Raw genomic sequence first — 23,101 nt, forward strand, 5'->3', positions numbered from 1 at the left:
CCGTCTCAACTGTTATTTTTATCACTTCGGCTGGCACTATCCATAACGGTTTTCTCTCATCTCCATATTTCTTGTATTTTATCCATGTATTTAGTAAGTTACTTCTTATATAATGGTGAGGGGGGGAAAGCCCATCTTCTTTTTTTCATAATACAAATATGCGTGCCAGCCACACTTATTTCCGTGACTTTCCAACAATAAAAGTTTTTTGTTTAACAACGTTATCCATTCTTTCATCCACACTAAACAAACTGCTTCATGATATAATTCTAAATCTGGTAATTGAAATCCGCCTCTTTCAAAATTTTCATTTTGATCGTTGGTTTCTTCCCAGCCCACACAAATTCTGAAATTTTCCTTCGCCATTTATCAAATTGTTTGCCATCCTTCACAATAGGAATAGTTTGAAACAGATACATTATTCTTGGTAGAATATTCATTTTAATTGCAGCTATTCTACCTAACAATGACAAGTTAAGCTTGTTCCATTTTAACATATCTTCATCCATTTTACGCCACAGCTTCTCATAATTATTTTTAAACAGATCAATATTTTTCATTGTTATCTCCACCCCTAGGTACTTTACCTTAGAAGTGACTTCACAGCCCGTTAGTCTCTGTCATTCTTATTGCTTATTCAACTGCATATTTTTACACAGAATTTTTGATTTTTCTCTGTTAATACAAAGTCCCACCAACTCCTCATATTCTTGTATTTTAGCTAACAGCAAAGGTGTAACTTGTATGGGGTTTTCATTTATGAACATTATATCATCAGCAAAAGCTCTGTATTTATAAGTAAGTCCTTTTATTCTTAAACCTTCTAAATCTTTTTCTTCTTGGATCTGCATCAATAATATTTCAAGAGTCATTATAAACAACAATGGTGAAAGTGGACATCCTTGTCTAGTACCTTTGCTAATTTTCATATCTTCTGTAAGATCTGCATTTATACGCAACCTTTCACTTTGTTCTGAATATATTGCTTTTATCATTCTTATAAAACTTTCTCCCATCTCCATTTTTTCCATTACTGCAAACATAAAGTCCCAATTTAAATTGTCAAATACTTTCTCTGCATCTGCAAAGAATAATGCTACTTCTTTTTCTGGATGTCTTTCATAGTATTCTACAATATTTACAACAGTTCTAATATTATCTCTTATTTGTCTTTTGGGAAGAAACCCTGCTTGATCTTCCTTTATAAAGTTTATCAAATGTTGTTTAAGCTGTTCTGCCAAGATTTTTGTAAATATTTTATAGTCATTGTTTAGTAGCGAAATTGGTCTATAATTTTTTACATTTGTGACATCTCTATCTTCCTTAGGTATCAATGAAATGACAGCTTCTTTCCATGTGTTTGGTACATTCCCCTTTATTCTTATCGTATTCATCAACTTCTGCAGTTTTGGTATTAATTCATCTTTAAAAATTTTAAAATATTTAGCTGTATATCCATCTGGCCCAGGTGCTTTTCCATTTTTCATTGCATTAATTGCTGCTTCAATTTCTATTTTTTCAATAGGATAATTGAAAACTTTTTGCATATTTTCAGTTAAGGGCTCTATTTTTATCTTTTGTAAATACTCATCTATCTTCTTTCTTTATTTTAGTACCTTTAAACAATTTGGCATAGTACTTAAAAAACTCTTTTTTTATTCCTTCTTGAGTAACCACTTCTCTTTCATCCACCACAACTCTATTGATAATTCTATTTTCTCTCTTTTTCTTCAATTGCCAAGCCAAATATTTTCCCGGTGTATTTGCTCCCTCAAAGGATTTCTGCTGAAGTCTTTTCAAACTCCATTCCATTTCTTTGTTTAACAGATATCTCAGTTGAGTTTGTAATATTGTAATTTCCCTTAAGATTTTCTTTTTCCCTGGTCTTTTTCTCAGCTCCCTTTCCTTTTTCTTTATTTCATTTTGAATGTCCAATAACTGTTTTTCTTTCATTCTCTTATCTTTATTATTCAAAGTAATCAAACACTCCTCTCATTACTGCTTTATAAGCATCCCAGACCATCTGAAAATCAATATCCTCTGTATCATTCATTTGGAAAAAAGCTTTAGTTTCGTTTTCTAGGTATGTCACTGTTTCTTTATACTGTAGCAAATCTTCATTCAATCTCCATCTTCTCAATTTCTTGGACAATTTTGTAATCCACATTATTGGGTTATGATCAGCCCCAATTTTAGGTAAAATCTCTATCTTCCTTGTTATAAGACCTAAATATTTAGTTCCCCATAGCATGTCAATTCTAGAAAAAGTTTTATGTCTTGCAAAAAAAAAAAGTATAGTCCCGAACTTCAGGGTTAAACTTCCTCCATTTATCTTCCAGATTCTCTTGCTTAACCAGTTCAAAAAAATACCTTGGCAATTTTCCTTCTTTACTATTATTTTTTTCCCCTCCAGACCTATCCAATGAGTTCTTAACTGTTCCATTAAAGTCTCCCATTATTAAAACTTGGTATAAGTCAGTTCATCAAGCTGCTGTGTGATCTTTTAAAAAAGCATCCTTTGCACCATTAGGCGCATATAATCCCAATAACAACGATTTTTTTCCCATTTAACATTGTCTCTACTGCTACAAATCTTCCATCTTTATCTTTAAACACTAATTTTGGCTCCAATTCTTTTTTAATATACAAAACCACTCCTCTTTTCTTCTGTTCAGCTAATGAAAAAAATTCTACTCCCAATTGTTTGTTCCATAAAAATTTATAATCCTTTTGTTTAATATGCACTTCTTGCAACCAAATTATATTACAATTTTGTTTTTTAATCCAATGAAATGTTGCCCTTCTTTTTTGTGGTGAATTTAGTCCATTAACATTCCAAGACAATAATTTGTAATCCATCATGGTGCAAATTCTTTATTTTCTTCAAAAAATCTACGCAGTTCCTTGGCATTTGTAATTGTAATTCTCTTCCCCTGGAGTTCAAAGCTCAAACCTTCAGGTATTATCCATCTGAATGTCATTCCATTGTCTCTTAATTTTTCTGTCAGCTTTTTATATGTTCTCCTATCATTTGTCACTTGCCTTGGCAGCTCTTTCATAATTCTCACTTTACTACCTCCCACTATCAATGTCTTTTCAAAGTTTTTATTCATGATCCTTCCCACCATTTTCTTTGTCATATATCTAAAAACAACGTCTCTTGGTAAATTATTTTTCTTGGCAAAAAGTGAATTCACTCTATACATATAATCATACATGTTTTTAGTCTCTTCAGGGTTTTCATCTAAAAATTCTGCAATTATTTTAATTATGTAACCTTTTAAATCACCATCTTCCTCTTCTGGTACTCCTCTCAGACGTATCTGAGTCTCCATCAATTTGCAGTCATGGATTGTCACTTTTTCTTGCATTTTCAACAAGGTGGAATCATATACTTTCATTTTGCCTTCTACCTCCTGCACTTTCTTAGATGTTTCCTCAGTTTCCTTTCTGAGATCTTCCATATCTTTTTTAATCTTTGCAATAATTTCTATTTTCGACTCATTTATCATCTCTCTCACCCCTCTCATCATTCTGGCCTCCATAGCCTCTAATTGATCTTGCGTTTTTTCCAGTGAAGCAGCCCTTGTTCCAGGCTGCTTGGGTTCAGACATTTAAAAGCACCAAAAAAAAATTTCTCACAGATTTCAAATTTAACTGTCAGATTCAAAAGATTAGAACTTGCTGTTTATTACAAACCTAATTTCACCATCCTCGGAGCTTCCTTGACCAAGATATTAATTTTTAAAACTTTTAAACCCTTAAAAAACAATGAAATTTTTGACCTCACCAAATTTCAATTTGACTATCAGGTTCAAAAGAGTAGGACTTGCCCTTTATAACAAGCCCAATTTCACCGTCCTCGGAGCTCCCAAAGTCAAGATATTTATTTTTAAAGTTTTTAAATCTTCCAAAATGGCAGTCGCAACTTCTTACTGCTCCTTGCAATTTTTTTCCCTTTTTAAAAATTTCCGAGGACCACACAAATAATATGACCAATAGTATTTATCTTCTTACCCTCTTTTCACTTAATTCCAACAGTTTTTAATGTCCGGAATTCATTTAAAATATTATTTTTATTTAGTCCTCCCAGCAATGGCCACCGATGTTTTTCAATAGTATATATTCCTAGAGTAGGTTTTCTTTCCACTACTTCCTACTTTTGTTGCCACGTAGTCACATTCGCACTGGAAAGGAGATCTCACGATGCTTTGACGTATTTCCTGTCTTGCTCAGATGTGCTGCAGGTCTATGCCAATATGACAATGTGCTTTTTTCTTCCAAAACCGCAAGTAGACATAACAATAAATTCTTTTCCACTTTTTAGCAGTTTTTAACACTGTCCATTATATTTGTAAAGTCCAAATTTCACCTCTTTCTTCCCTCTTCTTCCAAGCTCTGTGAATTTCCTTTTCCCACCTTTTAACTTTGTCTCTTTAAGCTATAAATAGTCCCAGAATGAAAAACAATTATCTGTACCTTTTCTTCCAATTATCCAAGTTTCCACTGGTCTTGCAAAGCTTTAAATGTTTAGCAGTGTCCAAGAAGGTTAGGATCCTGTCAAGCTTATGTCAAATAAATGACTCTGAGAACTTCTGCAGATGATGAATATGCAACTCTTCCCTGAGGCCCCTCAAAGCCTCAAAGAAGCCCCCCCCCCGGGACTCCCTTTTAGCCAAAGTAAATCTCTTCAAAGTTTCCTGTGCATATATCTTGGACTAATCTCTAACTGAGAAAAGTAGGCAGTAGGCATTAATTTGCCTTCCACTACCCCGAACAGAAGTTCCAGCCTGCTCCCGATGTGAGAAGCAGTGCAGCTCGGCATTTTCCTCCCCCGGAAGTCGCACGGCTTTGTGGCAGCAACATGGACCAAAAACTTGGTTTTGAACCACGGATCCTCATGGATCTTCATGATTGTTTCTTTGGGCCACCCCAAGCTCACCATCCAATCACATATCATGTCCATGGGCAGAGTCTTCACCACAGAAATCATGGATCCACAGCTTCGTGGCAGCACCATGGATCAAAAACTTGGTTTTGAACCACAAATCTTCATGGATCCTCATGATTTTTGCTTTGAATCCCCCCAAACTCACTATCCAATGACATATCATCTCCATGAGCAGAGTTTGCACCCCAGAAACCATGGATCCACGATTTCTTTGGTGCAAACAATGCCCATGGACATGATATGTGACTGGATGGTGAGCTTGGGGGGATCCAAAGCAAAAATTATGAGGATCCATGAGGATCCGTGGTTCAAAATCAAGTTTTTGGTCCATGGTGCTGCCATGAAGCCATGGATCCATGATTGCTGTGGTGCAAACTCTGCCCATGAACATGATATAAGAACTGATGGTGAGCTTGGGGAGATCCAAACAAAAACCATGAGGATCCATGAGGATCCGTGGTTTGAAAACATGTTTTTCCACTGTTGTGGCACCACAGATTCTTGGAGGCATGATTTTTCTGGTGCTGCCTATAGTCTAAGACAGGGTCTACAGCATGATGGTGGTTTCATTTCATTTCACCATGAAAATCATATGAATTCATGAGGATCCATGCTTTGGAACCCTGTTTTTGCACTGGTGAGGTGCCATGAATCCATGGAGGCATGATTTTCATGGTCCTGCCTATAGTCTAAGACAGGATCTACAGAACATAAGAACATAAGAGAAGCCATGTTGGATCAGGACAATGGCCCATCCAGTCTAACACTCTGTGTTACACAGTGGCCAAAAAAAAAGGAGGTTCACAAGTGGGGCTAAAAGCCCTTCCACTTTGCCCCCCCAGCACCAAAAATACAGAGCATCACTGCCCCAGACAGTTCCAATAATATGCTGTGGCTAATAGCCACTGATGGACCTCTGCTCCATATTTTTATCCAATCCTCTCTTGAAGCTGGCTATGCTCGTAGCCGCCACCACCTCCTGTGGCAGTGAATTCCACATGCTAATCACCCTTTGGGTGAAGAAGTACTTCCTTTTATCCGTTCTAACCGGACTCCTCAGCAATTTAATTGAATGTCCACGAATTCTTGTATTGTGAGAAAGGGAGAAAAGTACATCTTTCTCTACTTTCTCCATCCCATGCATAATCTTGTCAACCTCTATCATGTCACCCCGCAGTCGATGTTTCTCCAAGCTAAAGAGCCCCACGCGTTTTAACCTTTCTTCATAGGGAAAGTATTCCAAACCTTTAATCATTCTCGTTGCCCTTTTCTGGACTTTTTCCAATGCTATAATATCCTTTTTTGAAGTGCGGTGACCAGAATTGTACACAGTATTCCAAAGAGACCGCACCATCAATTTATACAGGGGCATTATGATACCGGCTGATTTGGTTTCAATTCCCTTCCTAATAATTCCCAGTATAATAATAGTGGTTTGATTTCATTTCAATGTAAAAATCATATGAACTCATGAAGATCTGACTTTTACCCAGACACAGTTTTAGAGGATCCAGTTGCAAACACTTTGCATTTTCACTTACTTGTCCCTTGCAATCCTTAGCTCTTCCCCCTTTCTCCCTCTTTGCCAAAATGCAAGCTGTAACCATTTCAGTTGGGGCAGAGACTTGCCTTATGTTAGTCTGTTCAGCACCCTATACAGGAACAATACTATGAATATTATTTCCAGTTCTCCTTTTTCAAGGTGAGAAGCTCTCTAAATTTTATACTAGCTTGTAAGAAAGTTCCACTGAATTTAATGAGACTAGAGGAGAGGGGACCTAAAATTGCAGCTGAGAGTCCTGAACCTTTACTCAGAAGTAAGTTCCACATAGCTCAGCATTTAGTATCAAGTATGTATGCTTGGGACTGTGACCTTCTTTGCTGCATATCCCAAACAGTTTGTGCACTTAAAGAAATGCAAACAGCCATCAGATCCCTGGAAAGAAATGCATGCCATATTGAGAAGGGAAAACCAACCTGAGTTTTTCTCTTACTGTTCAGGTGAAGATCCGGTGAATTTAGGGGGGGATATTTGTGAGTTTCCTGCATTGTGCAAGGAGTTGGACTAGATTACCCTGGAGGTCCCTTCCACCTCTAGGATTCTATGATTCCAGGTTCCTATCCTTTTGCCACTGCTGCACAACTCTAGAGAAGGGAATTTAAACTTTAAACCCCTTCTCTGGTGTGGCACTGCAGAGGGGCGCACAAAGTTAGTTTTGGCTAGGGCTCAAAACGCTCTAGGGCCAGCCCTGCTGAGGCTTCCCCTTTCCATACAAACACCCAATGGGGTGTTTAAATGGAGTGTGTGTGTCAGATTGCCCATGGGTCCCTTCATTTTTTGAGTTGGGGTGCCATTTTTTGGTTTTGCCCCCCCCCCTCAAAAATATGTAGATCTGGCCCTGAAACTCTGCACACAAATGGGAAAAACAGTTCACAGGGAAAACAATGGAAAAACAGGTATGGACTTTTTTGGAGGGAACATTTTCATAAGCCTCCCAATTTTTTGCTTGAAAGCAAAGACTAACCATTCTGTTCCCATGGATAATCTAAAATAAGAAATAGCAAGAATGAGGCCTTTGTCAGCTTTCAACTATGAACCTTAGATTGCTTGGCCTACCTTATAAGAGAATGTAAAGATTAGATAATGCTTGTTTGAATTTGCTAAAAACTATACTTTTATTTTGTTTTGTAAGTCCTTTATTTTCCTTACCCAGTTCCCCTCATGTGACTGTGACTTTAGATTGAACATTGAAAAAGAGAATCCTATCTGTGAGATACATTAGCACCTCCCCCCCCCCGCCCCGTGAGAAAGCCAGGGTCAGCGGGCACTTTGAATCCTGTCACCCCTTTATCCAGTACCTCAGGAGAACCAAAACTAACCTTATCAGAAATAAATGATGGCATGGATAGAACATTTAAAGTTCAAAATAAAAAATAAGTTTTATTATATACAGAAAGGCTGAGAAGGGAGGAAAGAATATCAGAGGTTGGTATATTAAAATCAGTTGGTAGGCAGAAAAATAAATTAGAAATATAAAAGAACACTTTATACTGGCAGGCTGTTATTCATTATATAAAAACAAACAGTGTTTCCCTCAGCTGGATCACACTCAGAAAGACTTTTAGAGATGGATTTGGCTTTTTAAATATTTCCACACACTAACTCACTCAGAAAGATGACTGACTGAACTTGTGACAGAACTTCCCACCACAGACCCTTTCCCCTAGCAAATTAGGTATCCTCTTGTCTGAAGAGCTATACCCTGGACTCTGACACCCTTGAGAGATCTTCACACTGACACCTCATACACTTGTGCCAAGTCCGCTTCCAATACTAGGATATCTCTGTTTTCTGGGATTTTCACACCACCACAAGAACCTTTTGTCCCTCTCACAGTGTGTGTTTTGTGATCTTTGTTATAACCAGGAATCTACCCTCTGGCCCTGACAGAATTCCTAAGAAGGATGTGCAAAAAAAAAAAAAAATTCGGAAGTACACAGATTCGGAAATATATAGGGGGAAAAAATACAGAATCCCGTATATTTTTGAATTCTGTAGTCGGAATAGCCGTATATATGGTAGATGTGCAGCTATTTCCGAATATACGGCCCCATTATACTCTACGGGCCATTGAAATCAATGGCAAATACAGTATATTTGAAGCTGCCTGGAGGGGAGGGGGCTTGAGGGAGAGCTCCCAAATTTGCAGGGGACTCTCCCCTACAAACCCCCCAAGACACACAATCTACAGATGCCAGCTCTCCAGCCCTGCCCCAAACAACACAACTCTCAAACAAGAGAAGTGGTGGACCACCACACTTAGCTCCACATCATTCTGTATCTAACACAAAGCAAGAAGCATTTGGCCTTTCACTTCCTTGGTGCCACTAGTTTTTGAATATTGTTATCATTAGCACAGAGAGGGGTGGCAGTGTCCTTTGTTAAGATACACCTGGCAGCCATTTCTGCATACAACAGTAGTTGAAGGTTCTTCTTTGTTTGCCCACAAGCTGTCCTGATGCTTCCTCAAGGGCCTAGTTAATGTGCCCCTCCCCAGTTCCTGGCATAGTTCCACAGTGGTCTCTTTCTTTGGTCCTGGTGAGTCTCAGGGGTTCTTCTTTCAAGCCTTTGGCCTCTTGCTCACTGGGTTTGCTGTCTGGGGAGGTAGTGTTTCTGATAGCAGTCACATCTGTTAGGAGGATGAGTGAGTTGGCAACTCTTAGAGTAGACCTGTCTTTTCAATTAGAAGGTTGTGTTAAACCCTAGTTTAGAGTTTCTGCCTAAGGTGGTTTCTGAGTTCCACCTAGCTCGGGTGGTTTTACCTGCCTTTTCCCTATCTCCCATTGCCAAGGTGGAAAAAGTCTTACATTCCTTAAACATCAAGAGGGCCCTGTTATATAATATTGACAGGACAAGACCTCTCCAAGGGTCTATTTGTCTGTTATGCAAGTCCTAAGAAGGGCAGGGCAGCTTCTTTGCATTCCATAGCTAGGTGGGTTATGGCAGCCATCAGGTCCTGTTATGAAGTCTCTAGCAAGCCCTGTCTACTGGAGGTTAAGGCTCACTCCACAAGGGTGCAAAGGTTCTCAGTAGCTTTCCATCACAGAGTGCCTATCATAGACATCTGTAAGGCTGTGATGTGGTCAACTATGTGCTAGACGTGCAATCAAGGAGGGATGCAGAACTTGGCAAGGCAGTCCTCCACTGTTCCAGTGAGAGCATGAGCCTCCTCCTGCTTGGTGAACAGCTTGCTAAAATCCCAATGTGCGGCAGGGCTGAAGGCGGAAGATGAAAACGAAATTGCACTTACCTATAACTGACATTCATTGACATCTTCTGTGCAGACACAAATTCCCTCCCTCCTGCCTCACAGTGAGCTCTCCTGGGTTCTTCCTATTCTGTTGAGAGTTTTGCGCTAACTTCAAAGGAACTGAGAGAACCCCTCCTCAAAGCACGGGATAGTTTGGGTGCAAAACACCATCAGGGCACCTCTGAGGGCGGGAGGCTCCCCTGTTTGATGGTATCAAGCTAGTAAAAAAAAAAAACTTGTCCTGGCAGGCCTGTGTAAGCACAGTCTCAGTGTGCGTCTTAACAACTGAAGATCAGTTACAGCTAAGTTGCAAGTTCTTTTTCTATCCAAAAGCAGAGAATCCAGAAGTATTTGTTGTTGTGCAAAAGCCTCTTTAAACATACACACAATACAGCAGATCCTTGCTCCTTTAGAACTGCTATGCCCTGGATTCTGCAAGCCAGCTTGTAGAACCTCATAGAAATTCTTCTATTTCTGCTCACTGCTGCCTCCAGGTGTCTTTGGAAGCCAGGTTTCTAGCTCCAGGTTGGAAAATACCTGGAGATGTGTGGGGTGGAGTGTGCAGTTTGGGGAGGCGAGGGGATTCAAGACTCTACCTTTCAAAGCAGCCATTTTCTCCAGGTGAACTGATCCCTGTCACTCTGAGATCATTTGCAATCCTAGGCTATCTCCAACAAACACCCAGAGGTTGGCAAATCTATTTGAGAGGGAAAGAGAAGGGACTCTTCATCAGGACTTTTGTACTGGGAGGTGATGAGACAATTAAATTGGGCCACCTGGATTAAGGGATTTGATTCCATCCCAAATTGGCTTATTTTTGTTAGGAATACTGAAAATGAGGCCAAGAGAGTTCACCCACCATCATTAGAAATCAGACATTTCCTTGCAATTAAACATATTTAGGACTGCAGTATTGTACGGACTTCTGAATGCAATATGGCCATCTATCTATTCCACTATATGTTGCCTCTAACCTTCAAGCATTTGGATTCAAATTATTCCATAAAACAAGGCATGGTCTGCTTAGCAACCTCAGACTTAATTAAGTAATTTTTGAAGCATGAATTGAAATGTTGAACCTTCAGTATAACCTCACTGCATTATGGAATGTAGAACATCTCGCTGTGTGAGCTATTTCCCTCCAGCAAGAACATTTAAAGTGTTCGTGTTCACAGCTGGTCAATCATCTTATGGTGAATGTTTCAAAGGCAATCTGGTGTAAGATTTTATATACCTAAAAATGTGTAACTGCCTAATGGTCATGAAGATAGAACTACCGTAAGGAAAGATGAGGCACTTCTGACTTCTCTAATAGCTTACTGCACCTTTAATTTAAAACTTTATTTGAGAGAAATCTCATTGAATCCCCACTGAAACTAAACTGGAAAAGGTTATACTTGTCCAGCAATGGTTGCTTCAACCTTTTATTTAACTTTTTTACTTGCTTCCTGACACAATATTTCAGGATGACTTTGCCAAAGCAGACTTTTCTTATTGAACAACCAAGTATATTATATATAAAATTCCTATCGTTGCAGTGACAGCTAGAAATACTATAAAAATTTTGTACAGGTGAATGCAGTTTGTTGTTACAAAGACTCTATGACCTAAATGCCACATTGGTGACAGCCCTGCCGATAATTGGCTCTTCCATTCAATATTTTGTATTTTAAGCTGTGTTGCCAATTTATACTTGGGTTGTACACCTTATTAAAATGTGTGATGTAAAGCTGCTAATCTTGTTGGTTAATTGACTATGTTATTTGAATTTCTGACATCTTCCAACCTGGATGGATCAGAATTTGTGTATGTGTGTGTCTGTAAAAAAACAAATCCTGATAGTTTTAATGTAGCAGGAAAAAGATAAACATTTAAACATGCACAGTCTTATCTAATTGGGGGTTTTGTTCCTAAAAAAAGGGAGGAGAGGTTCCCCTTTGCTTGCTGTGGATCTTGGAAACACTAGGGACAAAAAACACATGAAAGGGATTGTACTAAGGGAAGGAATTAGAGGACATTGACTAAAATCCCTCAGTATATTAAACATGCTCATTTCCATATAGTAAAAATTTGCCTGAGTAAACACTTGTTATGTCTATAAAGAAATGTACCTAATGGTGACTGTCTGTAAGTGGTCTGTTCCAGCCCAAGGGAACTGAGAACCCGTCTTCACTGTTCCAACTGGATAATGTTAATTCACTGGAATAAACAACATGTTTATATATTTCTAAGTAAAAGCAATAAGTGTAAGATAAAACGTACATCTAAAATTTAGACGTTTATATATTTCTATGTGAAAGCAAAAAATAATAAAAGTTACATCTAAAATTTAGTAGCCATCTAGAAAAATACCAATGCAGAAAAATCACCTAGAGTCATTTTTATCATAACAACAGTATGCATTCATCTGATTCAAAAGTAGTTAATTAAGTATGATTAAACGAGGTATGACTGGTATGGTATAATTAAACAGATGTCACTATCTGTATCCTTTATCATAAATATAATAATATATTATATATGTTTATTTGGTTAATATGGTTTATTGATAAGTTTTATCTGCTTTAGTAATTCCATTTTAAGATATTATTTTAATAGTAATATCGCATTGATGGAAGTTTAAACATTTGTGTATGTATTTTACAACAGGTTCACCAGGTCCACCTGAAGCTGTGACAATTGATGAAATCACTGACACAACAGCTCAGGTATCCTGGAGGCCAGGAGCAGACAACCACAGTCCCATTACAACATATGTTATTCAAGCAAGAACCCCTTTTTCTGTGGGATGGCAAGCGGTTAATACAGGTAAATAAATATACTTCTTGACATTTTAAAAAAGTAACTATTCAAGCTTTGTATAAATGTAAAAACTGATAATACATTACATTCACTGAGAAAAACATGTGTACCTCTTGGTTTTTTCCTATTGAATACATAATTAATCTATAACCAGAAGACATGTTATTTGTTTTGGTATCATTTTTGCTGACTTTTTGAACACTGATGATTTACTCAGTTCACAAGTGTTTGGATAGGTGAGCTTGATCCATATCACAGATTTCCTTCACCTTAAATTGTGTTTTGTCTGCCTTTTACTGACTGATGCTATGAATTTGTCTACTGACTGTTGTTATGAATTAATTCCTTTGAAATGGGAAGTCTGACTGTTTGGGAAATGCTTGGCAAATATTAATGACTATTAATTGATCTTTTTGAAAATTTAATGAAAAGTGTTATACACACTTTGCAAATGAATATTTAATGAAATGCATGATGTGGCCAGTGATCCATGCTCCTATCACATTTAAGTTACATTATTGTAATGTGCTCTACATATGGCTGCCTTTGAAAATAAGCAGGAGACTTCAGTTGGTCCAGAATGTGATGACCAGGCAATTGTCAGGAGTTTCTTAAAGAGATTGTGCTTATCACCCTGTGTCAAAAGATCTGCACTGGCTACATACCTGTTTCCAGGAATAATTTAAAGTGCTGGTTCTTACCTTTAAGGCCCTAGATGTTTGGTCAGGGATACCTGAAGGATCAATTCCTCCTTGTTCTTCTGTCTGCCATTTTAGAGCTATCTCTCAAGGCCTTCCCCTGATGTTGCTTCCAGACACTACTATTTGGAGGTTTACGGCTTCTGAGTCTGGAGCCCATCCACATGACTGTTTTGATTAGGAAAAAATAACATAGTGATTGTGCAGTGTTCAGTGTGCTTCCTTGAAGCTGAGCTTGAGAAATAGTATGGTATACTGGCTAACTGTAGGGTTAGGTGAACCCAGGTTCAAATCCCTATTTGTCTGTAAAGCTCAATGGGTGTCCTCAGCCATCACAATTCTCAACCTAAGTCATCTCTCAGGATTGCCAGAGGCTAAAAGTTAGCCAACATAATGATGGCTTTTTAGTAAGGACACAGAGCAACAAAGATTTACTTTGTCATCTCCTGCGCTTGGACACTGCTTTACCATTTACATGAAGCTGAGTTATACTGACTGGCAATGATTCTTCGTGGTCTCAGACAAAGCACAGCATTTTCCAGCACCTTCTACCTGAGATCCTTTCAACAGAGGATTATAAGGGTTTGTGCAAACCATTCTCTTTGCTACTGCACCAGGGTCTCCTGGTCAGGGACTTGTTCTTTTTTCTTTCCTGCTGGCTGGGTACTTCCATTAGGGTGTTTTTGTTTTGTTTTGGGTGGTTTTTTAAATCTACAAGCAGCGCAAAAGCTATTTCCTATCCATTTAATGGGGACAAGTTAGCATGGTACTGGCCATCAGTGACTGTTAGCTGTGATAGCTGCCATGGAACAGTATATGTTTATGATTACCACATACAGTGGAAGAGAGCAGTCTTCTTATGAACATATGAACATATGAAGCGGCCTTATACTGAATCAGACCCTTGGTCCATCAAAGTCAGTATTGTCTTCTCAGACTGGCAGCGGCTCTCCAGGGTCTCAAGCTGAGGATTTTCACACCTATTTGCCTGGACCCTTTTTTGGAGATGCCAGGGATTGAACCTGGGACCTTCTGCTTCCCAAGCAGATGCTCTACCACTGAGCCACCGTCCCTCCCCAACTCTTCCAACTCTGTAAGCATTCTGAGACAATTTGTTAGCCACTGCTGGAAACACAATTCAGGACTAGAGGCTCCAATCCCACAGGGATTTTCTTAGACATAGCATGTGTCAGCAACTGATTAATTTTTTTTCTCTGGTCTTTTTCAGCATGCATCTTATTTGCTATTTCAGATTAAGATGATGATATTGATGATATTGGATTTATATCCCACCCTCCACTCCAAAGAGTCTCAGAGCGGCTCACAATCTCCTATATCTTCTCCCCCCACAACAGACACCCTGTGAGGTGGGTGGGGCCGGAGAGGGCTCTCACAGCAGCTGCCCTTTCAAGGACAACCTCTGCCAGAGCTGTGGCTGACCCAAGGCCATTCCAGCAGGTGCAAGTGGAGGAGTGGGGAATCAAACCTGGTTCTCCCAGATAAGAGTCCGCACACTTAACCACTACACCAAACTGGCTCTCTTAAACAGAAATGAAAGAGAGATCAGCCAGCTACAGGCTCAGCTGCATCTTCCATAGTGTTCTGCTGATACTGCTATACAACATTTTAATAATCAAATTCAAAAGATTCAAACCTGGGTTTCCTGACGATACTAATTACTCAATGTCTAATTGGGTTATTACACTCTTGACTTCTACTTTTCTTTCCTAGTTCCAGATGTCATAGATGGTAATACATTTACAGCAACAGTGGTTGGCTTAAACCCATGGGTGGAGTATGAATTCCGAGTAGTTGCTGCCAGCCTTATTGGAATTGGAGAACCAAGCAGACCGTCAGAGAAACGGAGGACTGAAGAAGCTCGTAAGTAATGGAAAATACCCAGTTTGGCATTTTGATCAATTTCTGATACCTCTATTGAGTAACATTTTTCTGATACAAATAATCTGCATGTTAAATGAGAAACTGGTTTAATAAAAGAATAATGTTTTATGCAGGGCTTTTTTTGAGCAAGAACACACAGGAATGCAGTTCCAGCTGGCTTGGTGTCAGGGGGTGTGGCCTGATATATAAATGAGTTCCTACTGGGTTATGTGAAACAATGGTGACATCAGGAGGTGTGGCCTAATATGCAGATAAGTTCCTGCTGGGCTTTTCCTACAAAATAGCCCTGGTTTTATGACTATTTCCTGATGAACCTGCACCTTGGCTGTAGTTCTTTTCCAAACAAGAGTAGACCAACACCCCCGATTACTGTCAAATCAAACACACTATCTCTCATGGATTGCTGCCTTGACGTGGCGAGAGGGCTTGTGCGGTTCAGTGAGACTGTGGGCTATGCCATGCAAGGCCACCCAAGATGGATAGGCCACAGCTGAGATCCCAGACAAAATGTGATCCACTGGAGAAGGAAATGGCAACCCATTCCAGTATCGTTGCCAAGAAAACCCCATGGACAGTAACAAAAGGCTATAAGATATGGCACTGGAAGATGAGCCCCTCAGGTCAGAAGGAATATGCTACTGGGGAAGAGCGGAGGACTAGTACAAGTAACTACAGAAAGAATGAAGCGGCTGGGCTAAAGCCAAAAGAATGCTCAGCTGAGGATGTGTCTGATGGTGAAAGAACAGTCCAATGCTGCAAAGAACAATACTGCATTGGAACTTGGAATGTAAGATCTATGAATCAAGGTAAGCTGGATGTGGTCAAACAAGAGATGGCAAGACTGAACATTTCTTTCTTTCTTTCTTTCTTTCTTTCTTTCTTTCTTTCTTTCTTTCTTTCTTTCTTTCTTTCTTTCTTTCTTTCTTTCTTTCTTTCTTTCTTTCTTTCTTTCTTTCTTTCTATTTATATCCCGCCCTACCCCACCGAAGCAGGCTCAGGGCGGCATCTTGGGAATCAGTGAACTAAAATGGACAGGAATGGGTGAATTTAACTCAGAGGATCACTACATCTATTACTGTGGACAAGAGTCCCATAGAAGAAATGGTGTGGCCTTTATAGTTAACAAGAGAGTGAGGAAAGCAGTAATGGGATACAATCTTAAAAATGACAGAATGATCTCGGTCCGTATCCAAGGCAAACCATTCAACATCACAGTAATCCAAGTCTTTGCCCCAACCACTGATTCAGAAGAGGCTGAAGTGGACCATTTCTATGAAGATCTACAACACCTTCTAGCATTAACACCAAAAAAGATGTCCTCATCACAGGGGACTGGAATGCCAAAGTAGAAAGTCAAAAGGTAACCGGAACAACGGACAAGTTTAGCCTCGGAGAACAAAATTAAGCCAGTCAAAGGCTAATAGAGTTTTGTCAAGAGAACGAGCTGGTCATAGCAAACACCTTTTTCCAACACATAAAAGGCGACTCTACACATGGACATCATCTGATGGGCACCACGGAAATCAGATCGGTTATATACTCTGCAGTCAAAGATGGAGAAGCTCCTTACAGTCAGCAAAAACAAGACCTAGGGCTGACTGCAGCTCAGATCATGAGCTACTCACCGGAAAATTCAGGCTTAAACTGAAGAAAACTGGGGAAGCCATTAGGCCATTCAGGTTTGACCTTGATCACATCCCTTATGAATATACAGTGGAGGTGAAGAATAAATTTAAGGAACTAGAGTTGATAGAGTGCCTGAAGAACTATGGACAGAGGTTCATGACATTTTACAGAAGGCAGCAATCAGCACCATCCCAAAGAAAAAGAAATGCAAGAAAGCAAAGTGGCTGTCTGATGAGGCTTTACAAATAGCTGAGAAAAGAAGGAAGGCGAAAAGCAAAGGTGAAAAGGAAAGATTCATCAAACTGAATGCAGATTTCCAGAGAACAGCAAGGAGAGATAAGAAGGCCTTCGTGAAGGAACAATACAAAGCAATAGAGGAAAATAATAGAATGGGAAGGACAAGAGATCTATTCAAGAAAATTGGAGAAATCAAGGGAACGTTTCGTGCAAAGATTGCCATGATAAGGGACAAAGACGGTAGGGACCTAACAGAAGCAGAAGAGTTTAGGAGGAGGTGACAAGAATACACAGAAAAATTATACAAGAAGAATCTCAATGTCCTTGACAACCATGATGATGAAATCGCTGACCTCGAGCCAGATATTCTGGAGTGTGAAATCAAATGGGCCTTAGAAAGCATTACTAACAACAAAGCAAGCAAAAATGACGGTATCCCAGTTGAGCTACTAAAAGTCCTAAAAGACGATGCTGTTAAAGTGATGCACACATTATGTCAGCAAATTTCGGAAATGCAACAGTGGCCACAGGATTGGAAAAGGTCAGTTTATATTCCAATCCCAAAGAAGGGTAATGCCAAGGAATGTTCAAACTATCGCACCATTGCACTCATTTCACATGCCAGCAAGGTCATGTTAAAGATCCTACAAGCTAGGCTTCAGCAGTATGTAAATCGGGAACTACCAGAAGTTCAAGCTGGGTTTTGGAGAGGTAGAGGAACTAGAGATCAAATTGCCAACATACACTGGATTATGGAGAAAGCACGGGAGTATCAGAAAACGGTCTGTTTCTGCTTCATTGACTACGCTAAAGCCGTTGATTGTATGGATCACAACAAACTGAGTCCTTAAAAAGATGGAAGTACCAGCCCACCTCACATGTTTCCTGAGAAACCTATATAAGGGTCAAGAAGCAACTGTCTCGCTATACTGAGACAATGCTATAATTACAAGCTTATGTGCCCAAATGCTGAAATTATTATCTTTAAATGTTAGGGGAATGTGCTCCCCTAAAAAACGTGTAATGATAGCAGCCTTATCACAAATGGAAACTATAGATATTCGGATGTTCCAGGAAACGCATCTGGTCACAGGGGAAGAAAAATGGCTTAAGAGAAAACAAACAGACCAGGTATTCATGACAAGCTATTGCACTAACGCCAGAGGTGTGGCTATTGTGATAGGTGAGAAAGTTGGGTTTGTAAAAGAACATGTGGAGATAGATAAAGATGGGCGGTTTGTAATAGTAGAAGGGTATGCCCAAGGACAGAGGATCATCCTGATTAATATATATGGGCCGAACGTGGAGGACCCAGACATTTTTCATAAAATATTTGGATATTTGTTAGGAAAATCATATATGTTTCTCTATATGGCTGGTGATTTTAACGTAACCTTAGATCTAGCATTAGATCAAAGTAATAATATGAGTGCAGGCCTTAGGAGTAATAGAAGAGCAATATTAAGTGCTATGAAGGAATTGAATTTAATAGATCCTTGGCGAGAAACCCATCAAAATATGAAAGCGTTTTCATATTACTCCCCAACTCATAACACGGCAAGTCGTATTGACTTTTTTTTTATTCCTAAAGTACTGAGAGGTATGGTAGAGAAGTGTGAGATTGTTCCCAGCTCCTTCTTAGATCATAATATGATTATATTGGAAATGGAAACCAACAAACAATTTAAGAGTCAGGCAATATGGCGGTTTAATAACCAGCTATTGAATGATGAACAATTCTGCTTACAATTTATAAGGGAACTACAACACTTTTGGGAGTTGAATGAAGGTACAGTATCAAGCTATATTACACTGTGGGAAGCCTTAAAGGTAACTATGAGAGGTTGGATTATTGCCTACTCTGCTTTTAAAAGGAAAGAAGCAGCAAACAGAGAGGTAGCTCTGGAGGCACAACTGAATAACCTCTGGGAAGTTATGTACCAAGCCCCAACTATTAATCAATATAGGAAGATTCAGCAGGTTAGTTTAGAGTTGAATACCCTCAGAACTTATAAGGCATCAAGTATCTTGTTTAGCATGAAACAGACAAGGTGGGAATTAGCAGAGAAACCTAGTCGCATATTGGTGGCTCAGCTGAAAAAACAGATAGAAAGTAACTGGGTACCACAGATTATCGATGCACAAGGCCAGATTTATAAAACCCCTTTAACAATAGCAGAGCAGTTTCAAAACTATTATGCAGAGCTTTATAAAGCCCCAATACCAATAAATGAGCAGAATCTGAATCAATTTTTACAAAATTTAACAATCCCTAGACTTTCACAGGAACAACAACAAGTGCTGAACTCCCCAATTTCGTTGGCAGAAATTAAGTTTGCGATTAGCGCGTTGGCCCCAGGGACCTCACCGGGGCCCGACGGGTTCACGACTAACCTGTACATAAAATTTAGTGATATACTAGCTCCAAAACTCCTTAAATTATACACATACTGGATTCATGTGAATCAACCTGGAAATCACCTGGGTGATGCATTAATAGCGCTTATTTTAAAACCAGGGAAAGAACCTTCAAAATGTACTAATTACAGACCAATCTCATTGTTGAATGTAGATTTAAAAATTGTTGCTACTATTCTGGCAACGAGGTTGCAAGGTGTTATCCCGACGCTGATTCATCACGACTAGGCAGGTTTTATTAAAAATAGGCAAGGTACTAATAATATTAGGTTAGTTACAGATTTGATTAGTTTATATAATGATACTCAGGAGCAAGTGGCAATCCTGTCCCTAGATGCTGAAAAAGCATTTGATCAAATTCCTAGGGATTATATGATAGCCATAATGGAACAAATGGCTATTCCAAATTATTTCATTAACTGGGTTCGGGTATTATATCATAACCCTACCTCGCGAATAAAAGTTAATGGTGCGATATCTAAGGTGATTTCATTGCAAAAAGGAGTGCGACAGGGCTGTCCGCTCTCACCACTTCTATTTGATCTTGCCCTAGAACCATTAGCCTTAGCAATTAGACAGAATGGGTTGATTCAGGGTTTTAAGTTTAGGGAATACCAATATAAAATCTTGCTATACGCAGATGACATTCTATTAATGCTTACTAACATAGAAAAGTCACTGCGGTTAACTATGGAAATTATAAACCAATTTGGTAAAGTGGCAGGGTATAAAATCAATTGGAGTAAATCAGAGCTATTGCAAATTGGTAAGGGAACCCCACTATCACAAGAAATTAGTGCGCAATTTCAAATTAAATCGGAAAGCTTAAAATACCTGGGTATACAGATCCCGAAGGATGTTAAGAAGTTTGTTCCAATTAACATGGAAAATATACTGTCTGCTGTGGAGATGGATTTGCAACGATGGGGGCAGCTACCACTGTCATTATGGGGCAGGATTAATGCTTTAAAAATGAATGTGTTCCCGCGTCTGTTTTATATAATTAGGGGTTTACATGTTGTAATTAATGCTTACTGGTTTAGGAGAATTGATAAGTTAATTAGAATGTTTCTATGGGGTGCAGGATGTGCGAAAATCTTTTTAAAAAGATTACAGATTCCGATTACAGAGGGCGGTTTTGGGCTTCCAGATTTACAGTTATATCACTGGACATATATGATATCTATGATTAAGCATTGGCGAACTGGATTACCTGAAACAAGCTGGGGTGAATTGGAAACTGCGGCTATTAATCCAATATTGGGTTGGCAAGCTCTGGGGTCTCAGTTTGTAAATAGGGACAATGAAATACCAATTGCAATCGTTGCAACTAGGACGGCCTGGGAAAGATTAAGCATTAGATTACAGTTTGAAAGATTTTCACATGAAAAAATGACATTGTGGGACAATCCCTTAGTAAAAATTGGGGGTCAGAAAATTAAATGGAAGCAATGGATGTATGCCAGTATACTTACATTAGATCAAATTAAAAATTCTCAGGATGAGTTTTTAACTAATCAGGAATTTTTTGCAGAAATTTAATTTGAAAAATAACCAGCTATGGTGTTATTATCAACTGAAACATTTATTAAGAGCGCAGTATGGACCAGATGCACTGGCTGCTCCAGAGTGTCCAGAGATGCTACAGGCTGTAATTGATAAAATACATGAACAGGATGGTCGAAAAAAGATTTATAATAAGCTGTTAATAAAAAATGTACATGAACTGGCTGAATTAAGACATAAATGGAATGTGGAGTTGAACAGTGCCTTATTGCCACAACAATGGAAAGCGATCTGTCAAAATGTAAAGAAAACAGCATTTGAATTAAGATTAATATTAATACATCAAAAGATCATTTTTAGAACTTACTGGACGCCGATGCGGCTATACAAACGTGGTATGAAACCGGATTCGAGATGTTGGCGCTGTAATAACTTAGAGGCAAACATAAAACATATGCTATATGAATGCCCAATATTATCAGAATTTTGGCATCAGATTACTCGATATGTTAAACGTGTGTTGAACCTACAGTGTCGGTTTCCCTTGACATTATATATTTTAAATTATGTTCCGGCACTGTGGGGGTTAACAAGAGAACAGAAAATGTTGTTATATCGGGCAATGATAACAGCTAAAAGAATTATTTTAAGACAATGGAAAGGCCCTTTTTCTGGCTCTTTGCTACAATGGAAAGATGAAATGTTACAACTGGCATGTCATGAAAAAGTATTTTGTGTACGACAAGGACAGGGGGCGAAATTCGAGCGAGTGTGGTCAGCTTTTGTAAATAGCATTTAGTATATGAAAAGGATAACTAAAGGTCTACGAATGGCGAAATGCACGAGGTGTGAAGAAAAGTGACACGGGGTGTTGTATGTTGTATGTCTCAATATAGTGTAAAATAAATAAATAAATATTTGAAAAAAAAAAAGAAGCAACTGTCAGAATGAGATATGGAGCAACTGATTTGAGCTGTGATGCTGGAGAAGAATCTTGAGAGTCCCTTGGACTACAAGAAGATCAAATCAGTCAGTCCTAAGGGAAGAAGAAGAAGAAGAAGAAGATATTGGATTTATATCCCGCCCTCCACTCCGAAGAGTCTCAGAGCGGCTCACAATCTCCTTTACCTTCCTCCCCCACAACAAACACCCTGTGAGGTGGGTGGGGCTGGAGAGGACTCTCACAGCAGCTGCCCTTTCAAGGACAACCTCTGCCAGAGCTATGGCTGACCCAAGGCCATGCTAGCAGGTGCAAGTGGAGGAGTGGGGAATCAAACCCGGTTCTCCCAGATAAGAGTCCGCACACTTAACCACTACACCAAACTGGCTCAACCCTGACTGTTCTCTGGAGGATCAGATGCTGCTGAAGCTCAAATACTTCAGCCAAATGAGAAGGGAGCACTCACTGGAGAAGACCCTGATGCTGGGAAAGACAGAAGGCAAAAGAAGAATGGGATGGCAAAAGATGAGATGTCTGGACAATGTTACTGATGTAACTAACACGAATTTGAGCAGATTTCGGAGGATACTGGAAGACAGGAGGGCCTAGTGTGACTTTGTCCATGGGGTTGCAAAGAGTCAGATTCAACTGTGCGACTGAACAACAACAAAAATCCTGTTTTTAGTGTTACTGATACAAATTAGTTGTAGATAAAATCTGTAACTCCAATAGAATGGAAGTCCAATGGCATCTTAATTTAATTTTATAGCTCCAGTAGAAGTTCATCAACAAACTCTGGTTTGCCACAGAACTGTAAATCTTAATTACTATGTGTACACAAAGGTGGGGGAATGCAAGGGGAGGCATGAGCTTTAGGATCCTTCAGGTTTGTTCATGTAACAACAAAGCATGGTTTGTTATTATATCTACTTATGCCATAAAGTATCCAGGAAATGTTCATTAGATTGGCCACTGTTAACTCAGCCTTATAGATCAGAATAGTTAAGGAAAAGTATAGCCATAAGTTAAAACCTGTCAGTTTCATGAAGACAAATAAATGCAGTGCATTACTTAATAAATTATTTTAAACTCTTTGCAGTGGGTAATTGCCTCATAAATATACTGTGTGGTCATCTCATTTCCAAAATTATGAATTATACCAGGAATAAGGCCCGTTATGAAGAAGAATACAACGGGCTCTAGAAGACAC

General features: G+C 39.0%; 1 protein-coding gene across 3 annotated transcripts in view; it reads left to right on the top strand.

Moving 5' to 3' along the window:
* Positions 1-23,101, top strand: part of LOC132572476 (contactin-4) — a 706,005-nt gene that overhangs the window by 665,588 nt on the left and 17,316 nt on the right. For all 3 annotated transcript variants that reach the window (XM_060239572.1, XM_060239573.1, XM_060239570.1), the window contains exons 15-16: positions 12,412-12,570; positions 14,994-15,143. In XM_060239572.1, the coding sequence (XP_060095555.1) occupies positions 12,412-12,570; positions 14,994-15,143 (309 nt within the window). The remainder of the gene's footprint in view (positions 1-12,411; positions 12,571-14,993; positions 15,144-23,101) is intronic.

The sequence above is a fragment of the Heteronotia binoei genome, chromosome 5 (assembly GCF_032191835.1).
Source record: "Heteronotia binoei isolate CCM8104 ecotype False Entrance Well chromosome 5, APGP_CSIRO_Hbin_v1, whole genome shotgun sequence".
Classification (NCBI taxonomy): domain Eukaryota; kingdom Metazoa; phylum Chordata; class Lepidosauria; order Squamata; family Gekkonidae; genus Heteronotia; species Heteronotia binoei.